General features: G+C 33.8%; 1 protein-coding gene across 3 annotated transcripts in view; it reads right to left on the reverse strand.

The window, feature by feature from the left end:
- Positions 1–262: 262 nt before the first annotated feature.
- The window catches only part of FANCB (FA complementation group B), a 29,696-nt gene continuing 17,337 nt past the window's right edge, over positions 263–12,621 (reverse strand). For all 3 annotated transcript variants that reach the window (XM_077988084.1, XM_077988086.1, XM_015126993.3), the window contains 5 exons: positions 9,590–9,718; positions 7,064–7,230; positions 2,277–2,707; positions 1,923–2,160; positions 263–1,420 (listed from right to left, as the gene is read on the reverse strand). In XM_077988084.1, coding sequence (XP_077844210.1) covers positions 1,006–1,420; positions 1,923–2,160; positions 2,277–2,707; positions 7,064–7,230; positions 9,590–9,718 — 1,380 coding nt within the window. In that variant the 3' untranslated portion in view covers positions 263–1,005. The remainder of the gene's footprint in view (positions 1,421–1,922; positions 2,161–2,276; positions 2,708–7,063; positions 7,231–9,589; positions 9,719–12,621) is intronic.

Raw genomic sequence — 12,621 nt, forward strand, 5'->3', positions numbered from 1 at the left:
TATTTTTCAAAGAAAAGACTAGCTTGAATATTTATCCCTTTGAAATGTATCTCATTGGACCCCTTATAAATCACTTCTTAACTGAAGTGAATTTTCATTTATTTTTAAATTTCTCAGTCCCTAAGGAGTACCATATTCTTTACGTTACTTTAGTTAGAATTTTATATTTTAATTTTGCCTAGAGTTGGAATTTCAGATAGTTTAAAAGCATTTTCATTGTTTTTTTTTTTTTTTAACAGTGGCCTGTAAGGTATACTCAGCCTTTTGAAAGAGATACGCTTTTCTGAAAAATGCCTTACAATTTTTACATTCTTATAGACTTACATGATTTCAGGGCAGCTTTGTAATAACATTCAAATTGACAAGGGTTTCAAAAACTTTCATTTTAAAGGTCTCGCCCAGACAATCTGCCATTTAAATTTTTGTAGGAGAAATATTGATATTTACAGAAACTTGTGGATCCTTACAACCTTGCTTAATTTATCTATTTGAAGTTGATTTTTACATGCTAGGTTTTACTAAGCAGAAAGCAAGAAAAAAAATGAAGCTTTTAAAAGATTTAGACCAAAATACTATTATGCCACTTCAGTCTTCACTTAAGTAACTCTAAGACAGGATTTCTCAACCTCTGCATTACTGACATTTTGGGCTGGATAATTCTTTGTTGTAGGGGGCTGTCTTTTGCATAGTAGGATGTTTAGCAGCATCTCTGATCTCCTCCCACAGCACCTGTGCCTCACTCCTTCCTGACCCCACAACTTCTGACAACCAAAAAAAAAAAAATCTCCAGACATAGCCAAATGCCCCTTAGGGGTAGAGGAGAGGGAGACAAAATGGCCCTAGTTGAGAACCGCTGCTGTTTATTTTGTGCATCATCAAAACTAAAGATTCTACTACAGTAAGCCTCGGTGTTTATTTTTACAAAGGAGGCATATAGCAAGTAGAACCAAAATCTTATATGGTGGTGAAAACATATTTTAAAATATGATCAAATTGAAATTATAATTATAAATTACTCAGTTTCTGTGCAGCGAAGTCTGATTTCAACTGAACCTCAGCTACTTTTAAAGTTATTTCCCTGTAAAGGGCACCACTCACTTTTAGGTTCATTTGCAACATTTTCTTCTTTTCTCTCTGAAGTTCTTTTCTGTAGGGATGGATATTTTCCCTTCTGTCTGATAAAGCAGCCACGACGACACTACTCTTTCCTTTGCTCACTTCACACCTCTGCATAAAATTGCTTTCATGTTTAGCTATGGCAGAAGAAAGAGAACTAAGGGTGACTAGTTCCTTCTCCAAAGTAAATGCCATATTATCAATTAGGAAATTCTCACTTCCTGATTTTAGATTTTTGAGGAAACAGTTTATAGGGAGAATTCTGATGAGATTATGAAGGCACTGGAACATAACTGTTTGATTCCTAAAATAAAAAACCAAACAAAATATTACAAAAATTAGGACAGCACAAAGCAGTCATGTACAATATACTGCAGTAATCAGTTAATATTCATTTATAAACACCATAATGATAAACAGAACCAATTACGTATGTGAGAATTGATAAAATTCAGACTACAGCAATCAAATATACATATCCCATATCAAGTCAGTTAATATTAATCAGATTGTTTCCAATTAAATTTTTTTTTGCTGAGTAATAAGGTCAATATAATATTTTTAAAAATTTTACTGTGGCAGAGAGGTAACGGGAAATCTCAAAATAATTACTAGGCACTAAAAAAAGCCAAAAACAAATATAAAATTAAAGCAGAGATCTTCAGTTTCTAAATGAAGCCAATGTGTCCATTCATGCTAAGCCATGGCAATAATACAAAACCCATGCAGATCGCTGTTCAACCACACATTGATCACACTCATACACACTAACTTCTCTGGACTGATTACAATTTAATGTGCATTACCTGGAATAGATTATTAAAATCCCTTCAAATGGTGTTCTCTGTTTCCAGGTGAACAGTGTCCCATAGAAACTTCCCGGCCTTTCACAAAAGTACACTTCTGGAAATTCTTTGATTATTTCACATTTCATATGTTCTAAAAGCCACACCTTCATTGAATTCAGGGCATAGCCAGGTGACATGATTTGAAAACAAGATTTGTGGAATGCTGCGAGAAGTGCAAACAGATCTTCCATGTGCTCTACAAAAAAAAGTCACAAGCTCTATCATTAAACTCTGTCCATTATCAGATAAACAGAATTCTTAAAATTTTCTAATTCAATTAAATATATAATCTAAAAGTGCCAACAAAATTACCTATAGGTTTCTTCTTTGGAAACGTCAGTAGGTACTTCCCAGTTGAAAGATCTTCTAGACTTAAAAACACTCTGCCACACACAACATAACGATCTTTGGGACAGTTACCACTTTCTCTCTCCATAATGTGTAGCAGTACAGTGCAACAAAATTTACTGAATGCTAAAAGTGGTGAAAGAGATGTTACAGCAGTAATTATCTGTACACACTCTTTCTTAGATGGGTGTTCACAAACAAAGCTTTCCTCTTTCTTGCTATCAGGGGTCAACTTGACCCTTTTTGCTTCCAATCCTATTTCATCTGGCTTCAAGTATGGTGCTGGGAAAGGATTTGTACTCAACTTAATCACTCTATTTTGACACTTAAGAAGCCGAAATCTGGAGTCATGGGCTTGATCCATTAACAATGATAAAGTCACATCATTCAGGGACCTGTAAAAAACCCAGACTTTGGTTTAATCTAAAAGCTCATTCTTTAAAATCAAATTGATGATTAAATGTCATACAAACAACAGTAAAAAAAATGTTTATTCTTTCCTTTCCTAGAAAACATCATTTCAAATGTAAAATACATCAGAAAGTTAAGAGTAAAAGCCAAACACATTTTTAAAGGTCCTGTGATAGCACCTCTCTTTAAAAAGGCAAGCAAAACATTGTAAATATGCTAGGTTTTAGGAAAGCAAAATTTTTAAGATAGAGGAATGGTATTAGGAATAATAGTAAGAGAAATTAAAGAAAAAAAAATTTAAGGTAAAGGAATGGTAAAATAATGCCTGGATTTTATTTTTTAAGTAGGTCTTTTTTTGTCTCCTCTTTTTAAACAAAAAACCTACTCATTATTTTTTAAGAGTTTATTTTGGTAATACTTTAGAATGCTAATAGCTCTAAACGAAAAATTGTATTTTTTGTTCCTCTAAATGACTTGAATAAAATCTGTTTTTTCAGTCAGAATATTGTTTATCCCTCAGCAATTCTTTCCATATCTACATTTATAATAATTTACAAATATATACAGGCTTATTGTAGTATATTCCAGCATTGTCAAACAGGTAAGAATGGTGACATGACCAAAGAAAGAACTTTAATGTAGAAATTTAATACAGAAAACTCCTTTAATACAGGAATTTGACCATGTCTAATGAGTTATACTAAAGATTTTAAAAGAACTCAAAAATCTTCATTTGCACTAATTGAACTACTGTTTTGTTGGGAATGCTGTTTTATCAACACTACATATATACTGTAGAGTAATTATGTAGTAGGTACAACAGAGAATTGGAATTATCAACAGGGGAGAAAGATGATACAGAAAGAAGAAGATACATCATGATGATAAGCAAAAACCTTGAAGTTTTTACATCATGGTGATAAGTAAAAATGTGAAGTCCTTAATCTGAATTGGAAGTATCAGCATGGACTTACAGTATATTTTATCTCTAAATAAACCAAAACCACAACAAACCAAACTAACAAAACACATTATTTCCTACCTCTGCTTACTAAAAAGGCCCAGAAACAACAACCCACTCAGGATAAATAAGCACTTCTTGCACTCAAATTCTGATTTCTAAATTACAAATTATATTTGAGGGTCTAACTAAATAATTGATGAGAAGAGGTTTCTCTTTATAGAAGTATTCCAGGTAATAAATAAAGAAGCAATAATAGAATTAGAATACCATCATGTTGTAAAATGTAATGGAACAATGGAACTAAGCAATGAGCATCAATAGTTGCTAATATCACAAAAGGAAAATGACCACACTTTATATACTTCCCAATGGAAGAAAGCTATACTATGAAGTATTCTGTTAACAAAAATCCAGGCATTATTCTGACCCAGTCTCTAGATCTAACCATCAACTTGGAGGAAATACAGGAGACAGAGAAACATGTTAAGCAATACCACAGGAAGTAATCAGCAAAATCCAGTCTATAGAACTTCACAGGGCAAACTGCCTGGCTTCTATAAAATATACTTTGCATTAAAAAAAAAAGACAGAAAAAGGATACCTACAGACTACAGATTACAAAGGACTTAGAGATAACAGTCAAGTCCAATTTATAGTCCTTATCTGACTCATGACTTGAAAAAATACTTTTAAATTCAGAAATGGGAAATTTGACCATTTACTGAGGGAATTACTGTTAATTTTGGGGGGGTAATTATATTTTTTAAGTTCTTATTTTTTAGATACATACACTGGAATAGTTACAGATGAAATAATATAATGCCTTTGAGTGCTTCAAAATAATCTGGGGGATGGGGGTGAGGAGTGCATGGAGGTATAGATGAAACAAGATTAGCAATGAGTTGATAGTTACTAGAGCAGAGTGATGGGCAGAAGGGTTCACCACACTATTCTCCTTGTATGTTCGAAATGTTCTATATCTAAAAACATTTTAAGTAATTCTGTTTTGCATATGAAAAAAAATAAAAGACAAGACAGAAAATAGAGAATAAAAAATTACCAGGCAGATCTAAAAAAGAAAGAATAAAACTTATGATAATACAAATAATAATAAAACTTAGAAACTCAATGACTGGATTAAATAGCTGAATAGAAAGAACTGAAGATATAATTAGTGAAAATAATATAGATCAGAAGAAATTATCTAGATGAATAGAAAATATGAAACAGATGTTAAGAGACATAGAGTATGGAATGAGAAGGTCTAACAGAGTACTAACTGAAGTTCCAGAAGGAGACAGATACTAGAGAAAGTTAGGAAGCATCAGTATGTTGAGAATTAAGAATTAAGAATTTTTTGAATTGCCAGAAGAAAACAAAACAGTTTGAGGAAGCTCAACAATCTAAAGGAGGAAAAAAAAAAACCGAAATCTGCACTTAATCACATCACTGTCAAATATTTAGAAAAAGAATAACAGAATACATCCAAATAAAGTAAAAGTAAATACTAAGGGATCAGAAATGAACAGGGAATACACAATGGAAGATCAACAAAAAATTTAATTATTTGAAAAGATCTAATAAAATGGATGAATCTCTGGCAAGATCAAGGAAAAAGAAGACACAAATAAGATTTGGAATAAAAAGACACTGACAAACACTAACAATACAGTTGATAAACACCTAAAGAGGATCTTAGGAACAACTTATGCTAATAAATATAATAATTGAAAAATATAAGCAAAACGTATTCAAGAATAAATAAAAATGTGAATAATCCTGTAACTAAAGAAATTGAATCACTAGTTAAAAGTCACCTCACAAAGAAAATGCCAGATTTCTACTGCATTCCAGGCGACTACAACCAAATATCAAAGAGCAGGTAATTCCAAATTTACACAAACTGCTCCGGAGAACAGGAAAAAAGGAAATATTCCTCAATTCATTTATAAACTAGCATAGCCTTGATACTAAAACCAGGCAAGTATCATTCAAGAAAATTTCAAGCCAATTTCACTCATGAATTTAGATGCAAATATTCTTGACCAAAGGACAGCAAACCAAATCTAGTGACAAACTGTTTATCACAAGAATGCAAGACTTATTTTACAATATAAAATTGATTAATACATTAAAGAGAAGAAAAACCCAGATGATCAACCAGCCCAAAACAGCTTAGAAATTCACTGAAACAAAACAATAAATCCATATCTCAAACCCACGAGATAAGTAGTCTGGCTCCCTTACTATGTTAAGCTGCTCAAATATACTGACATCACCTATTACAAGGCACTATCTGGTTTCTCTCTATTTGTGTATCTGTGGTTCAAATTCAGTGTAGTTACTGTAATGCCTGTATTTAGCCTGTTTTGGCTAAAAAGCTCTTTGCTAGACTGCAGATATAGATGGTATGCACATTACTTCTCTATCCGTGATTTCAACAGCCCAAAAGAGAATATCGTCTGTTATCAGAGGGAGATACTTTGTTATTTAACTAAACTTTTACCTATTCACTTTGGTCAATAGTCTCTAAGTATCCCTAATGCCTCTAAATGTTTTGATTAAAAAGTTCTGTACGCTGTTTGATTATCTCCACCGTGAGACTACAGCGTCTTAATTTCATAAACCTCATCCTCCTCATATTATTAACTCAATGCATTTGTGTAAAAGAGATACTTCTGGAGCTGTGCTGGCCAAGAGAGTAGCTATTAGATATATGTGGCTATTAAGCACCAGAAATGTGGCTAGTTGGAATTGTGATAGGTTATACACGTAAAATACACACCAACTTTTAAAAACTTTGTATGAAAAAACAGATGCAAAATATCTTATTAACAATTTTTATACTAATTACATGTTAAAATGATAATGTTTTAGATATATTGGGTTAAATAAAACATATCATTAAAATGGCCAGGCATGGTGGCTCATACCTGTAGTCCCAGCGTTTTGGGAGGCCGAGGTGGGTGGGATCACTTGAGTTCAGGAGTTTGAGAGCAACCTGGCCAACATGGTGAAACCCCATCTCTACCAAAAATACAAAAACTAGCCGGGCATGATGGTGCATGCCTGTAATTCCAGCTACTGGGGAGGCTGAGGCATGAGAATTTCTTGATCCCAGCAGGTGGAGGTTGCAGTGAGCCGAGATCATCCCATTGCACTCCATCCTGGGCAACAGAGTGAGACTTTGTCTCAAAAAAAAAAAAAAAAAAAAATAATAATAATAATAATAATAATAATTTCCCCTGCTTCTATTTACATTTTTAAATATGGCCTCTAGAACATTTAAAATTGCACATGTGGCTTACTTTAATTTCTATTGGACAGTACTGTTCTGGAGCATCAAGATAGTGTTATCATGTTGGAATTTACTTACAGCTTTAAAGAAGATGTAGTTTTCACTCCAACCACCAAGGTATCATCCATTACACGATACCATATCTTCTCTACTAGCTGTTCTGAATCTTGAAAATTGTCTGATAACTTCTCATCTGAGATATGGACGGAATTTTCTTCTTCACCCCAAAGAGGAACAAGACATTCCTTATAAAAAAAAAAAAAAGTTTAAATAACTAATTATAAAATATGTACCATGTGCAGCAAAACTAAACAAAAAAGTTAAGTGTGCTTTTGGCTAGGGCTTATGACCTAAATATTTAAAAACAAATCATAACATATCATATTATAGATTATACACAATTTACTAACATGAAATGTATAAAATATATAAAATTCCCTATCTATTCAGATGAGGTATCCAACAGAGAGTCAAAAGGGAGGTAAACCTGGAGTCCATTTTGGAAAAAAAAAAAAAGTCTGATAATATGTACCCCAGTTATACTGAAAATAATCCACTCTGTATTTTATCAGTGACTTGCACTAAGCCTATAACTGTAAACTTTTGTATGAATAAAACTGATTAAACTATCTTTAGACTACTTAGAGCTTATTGCTAAAATTTTATTCTTAAAAGTCCAAGCCATACTCATTTCCACACACATATGGATATACAACATTAGAAACAGCAGTAATAAGAATAATAGTAATGATAATAATAATATACAACATCTATTGAGTGTTTGCTTTATGCCAGGCACTGTTCCAAATGCCATTTTTGTATCAATTCATTTAACCCACACGATAACCCTAGTACCCTAGGTCTGTGGTATTATCATCTACATTTTACAGATTAGAAAAATGAGGTACAGGGAAGTTATATAACTTGCCCAGGGTCACACAGCAAGTAGCAGGGCTGGGATCTGAACTGAATCCAACTGGTCCCAGAGCCCATGCTCTTCCTTAACTGTTACCCTATACTGCCTCTCTATGTGGTAATTACTGAAGAAAGATAGGGGCATTCACTCAATAGGAGACAAAATATGTTCCCAGGAATCTGACACTTCTGCCAGTAGTTGTGAGTTCTGAAGCAGGCTATTCATCTGAAACCTGGGGACATTTTTACTACCTGCCAGGTTTGCTTTTAAAACTAACAATGTAAAGGGCCAAAAATGGGGCCTTGCACATAGTGGTTTCAATATATTAATTTCTAAACATTCCTTCCCCTTTCTAAAATTGGCAAAATCATTGAGGTGAGGAAAGGAAATGGTGTAACAGTTTTAACAATGACTTTCATGAGGTTTCCCAGGAAATTAGAACAGTAATACAGCAACACAATGTGTTTTTGTTATGTTTTATTACATTAACAAGATCATATTTTGGACCCAAATCCTTATATGGCTAAGACTGGAATACAAATACAAAGCACAGCCCATGACAAAAATGGTCAATCCAGAAGGAAGTCAGAGCTAGGCACTACAGTGACTTGAGGGAATAAAAAGCAACATTAGTTCAGCTCTTACTGATTTACTTCTAGTGTCGCCATGTGTGTCTTTCTCGGTATGAAATTAATGTGCATAAATATTATTTTTATGAAGTTTCAGCAGTTTTTACTAACTTCCTACATTAATGTACTGACATAAGTTACCACATAAGAGACCTGAGGAAGTTCTTTTTTTTTTCTTTTTTCTTTTTTTTTTTTTTTTTTTTGAGATGGAGTTTTACTCTTGTCACCCAGGCTGGAGTGCAACGGCAGGATCTCAGTTCACTGCAACCTCTGCCTCCCAGGTTCAAGTGATTCTCCTACCTCAGCCTCCCAAGTAGCTGGGATTACAGGCATATGCCACCACGCCCAGCTAATTTTTGTATTTTTTGTAGAGATGGGGTCTCACCATGTTGGCCAGAATGGTCTCAATCTCTTGACCTCATGATCCACCCATCTTGGCCTCCCAAAGTGCTGGGATTACAGGCATGAGCCACCACACCCGACCCTGAGGAGGATCTTATTATAATCAGCCACAAGGAAAAAGAGAGTAAAATTATAAAAAGCAGATAGAAGGACTAAAAAACCCATAGCAGTGTAGGAACACTTGCTAGAGGGAAAAATATCCTTAGAAAGAAACAATCCAACAGACTAAAAGAACAATCATTATACTAATAATAAAATTATGTCATCACCAATACAAAGTTAAATAATACTCAGTATATTCTATTTAAGAAGTCAGTAAACACATAATTCACTTATGAGTAATTTCTATCCAAACAATACAAATAAAAAAGTTTAACAGTTAAATCTGTAAACAAAAGGACTTGTTCCCCAAGGTTCCTGATAACTGAAACTTTAATATGCTACAGAATTACATACAAATCGATAAAATATTGGCTCCTTAATCAAATATTTTTCAATGTCATAAAAGTCCACCATTATAACCTCTGCTGCTTTTTCTTCTTGATCCACTGAGCAGCATTTTCTAATATATTCTAATATTCCAATTTAAATGACTTTTCAATAGCTCACAGATTTTTAATTCATAAAATGATAAAATGGTCACATGATTACTTTTACCTCCTCTGCACTTGATGTATTATCATCTTTTCCTTGAACCAGGTTTATCAAAGCTTTGTAAGATTTTGAAATAATTTTTTCCTTAAGAAAGAGATGCTGCCGTAATTCCCGAAAAGAAGAAAAACAAATCTATGAAGTAGAAAGAAAAATAGTTGCAAGAAACATGATTTCAAATGAAACCAGACATACCAATAATTCAGGAAGTACTTTCTCCAAATGTGCGTATCAATTCATTTTTCTGCAGAAAATAAAATACTTCTCAGAGCAAAACTGTTTTATTTATAGATTTTAAGTCTCTAAGTTTAAAAAATTTATCTTCTTTCAAAGGAAAATATAGAAAATAACTGCAACATAGAGTTTATGTATCAAATTGAGAGAGTGGCAATATATTAGCATGTTTCACTAGTGAGTCATTAAGTAACTTCGAATCAATGTGAATAAAAATCAAGGCCTACAAATACACTCACCCCACACAAAATAACTTTTTCTTGTTGAAATAATTTCTGCTTCATAAACAAGGCATCCACATAAGCAAAGACATCATAATGAATAGAAATTATCACTTTTAATCTGATACTGTTCGAAATTTTCTGTTCATGTAACCTTTATAGCAAAATTTTTAAATAAAATTAAAATTGTAATAGCTCCCAAACTATGTTTATTTTTGTGCTAATAAACTCGGTGCTAGAGTCTACTGAAAAATACTGAAAACTACTGAAAAAAATAACAATTTGGCTCTGAACCGCGCATACAGCAATCCATTCCTTTCATGATACCAGATAACTAGATTTCAGCACTAAGGATGAAACATTCACAGAATATATTTTGCTACTGAAAATTTAAAGAGTCATGTTATTGAACTGATAAAAGTTGTTTCATTTCAGGTGGATATCTGAGGCTGTTTTAAGTATTCATCTGGCTTTTAATGAAACATCTTTTTCTAGATTTAAACAACAAAATGCACCACTTTTGGGATTGTTTTCTTTTAAATTACATTTCAAGGCAAGTAAATTATTTTTCTTTTAATCAATGAATAGAAATTGGAGAATGAAGACTGAATTATTACTATGTGTCACCTTATTGCGCAAAGTATGTGAAGTGTCTAGCTAATGTTTTAAAACTTCCTATGCTGACCTAGTTCTGTGGGCTGCACATGATTCACACTCCATCACTCAGTAATTTGTGACAGGGAGAGGCAGATGTACCCATCAAAGGTATGTAGCCACAGCTGAGCTACTGGAGGGGTGGGGAGTAGAAGAAAAAACTATGTGGGCAGACTGAAATGCACCCTCGAAAATTAACAGTGTTCACTCTTCCTTCCTCCTTAACATGGCCCTTACTCCAGGACGATATAGTGATTCAGTAGAGTAGTTAAATAATCTTGGCTGTGAAGTTTTGCTACAAAGCTACAAAAATAAATTAGACACATGGTAAGAAACTTAAACAATGTGAAAAAGTACACCTCACCTTCTCTTCCTAGATGCTGAATTCCATTTGCAAAACCAATCGATTGTGTACCTTCCCAGAACTTTTCCATGTGCATGTTAAGGAATGCTTTTTCCTTTGCACCAACAAAAACCCACCCAAAACCAAACACAAGGAGCACATCGCACTGCATGACACTGAACCTTGCTTTTTTGTTCTTTATTGTGATCTCTATCATACATGCAGAAGAATGCACATTACAAAATAACATTTTACAGACTAATAATGAGGCCGACACCCATGTAATTCCACCCAAATCAAAAAGTAGCAGTCCAGGAGCTGCCCAGGGGCCCTCCACAATCACAGTTGCCCTTTCTCCCCTGGAGTCAATATTACCTTGGCCTTTTAAGATAATTTCCTTACCTGTCTTCAAATTTTACAACCTTTGCATGAATTCTTAAGGAATATTTTAAGTTTTTGTGTTTTGCTTCTGAACCTTTTATAAATGGAATCGTTCTGCATGCATCAGGCTTTAGAGTTGCCCATGTTGACACTAGTAGCTGTAGTTCATTCCTTCCATTGCTTACAGTATTCCATCATATGACTGCCACAATTTACTTCTCCATTCTCCAGCTGATGGGTATTTGGGTTATGCTCAGTTGTGCAGTGTTACAAACAATGCTGCTATGAACATCTGTGTACATGTGTACAAGATTCTCTAAGGTCCTGGTCTCCCCATCTCCCCTTCCAGTAACTGATTGGAATACAAATTTCAGGGGAGAAAGAACAGTGAAACGGACTCTAGTTCTAACTCTGTAAGTCACTTAACCTTTCCGGCTCTCTATTTGTTACATCATGTGCAAAATGGTGCAAAGGTAGGCTGGCTCATCTCTAAAAGGCCTTCCAGCATTTAGAACTTTATTATCTACATTGAAAGCTACTGTTAACATGTGGATACTTGAAACAAAATGGATATAAGAGATAGTTATCTCTTATCCACCACCTCCATTCCTCCCTTCCTTCCCTTAATGTTGTTTAAAGCCTTTCATACTTTCCTCGTCTCTGTGCTACATTCTGGATAATTTTTCTCATATATTCGGGTTCACTAATTTGCTCTGTATCTCTTTTATCTCTTTAACTGTTAAAGTCATCTATTGAGTTTTTTATTTCAGTGTGTTTTTGCTTGAAATAGATGCTGTTTGGTTATTTTCTGTGAATACTTACTCATGATGCCTTTTTTCTTTATGTGTTTAGTTATTCTGTGGACAGCTCATTTTCTTTGAAAAATTACTTGTGAGATTTATGAGGGCTAGGATGAATGTGTGTTTCCAGAGAGGATTTTCTGTTTGTTTCTGTCAGGTGCCTGGGGCACCACCAATTTAAGTTCAACACACATGCTCCCAGGGCAGAAGTAGCATCAGTGTTCTGCTTATCTCTCTGGGTTCCAGTCTTTAAAGTTTGATTTGATAATTTATTCTTATAGTGTCAGCTTTTTGAAGCTTCTAAGAAGGTTTATAAAGGAGACTTCATCTATCATTTTCAGTTTTAATCAGGAGAGTTGATCCTGCTTCATAAATTAAACCTTTCATAAAGTCATGCTTTCATAA

Source organism: Macaca mulatta, chromosome X, assembly GCF_049350105.2.
Source record: "Macaca mulatta isolate MMU2019108-1 chromosome X, T2T-MMU8v2.0, whole genome shotgun sequence".
Lineage (NCBI taxonomy): Eukaryota > Metazoa > Chordata > Mammalia > Primates > Cercopithecidae > Macaca > Macaca mulatta.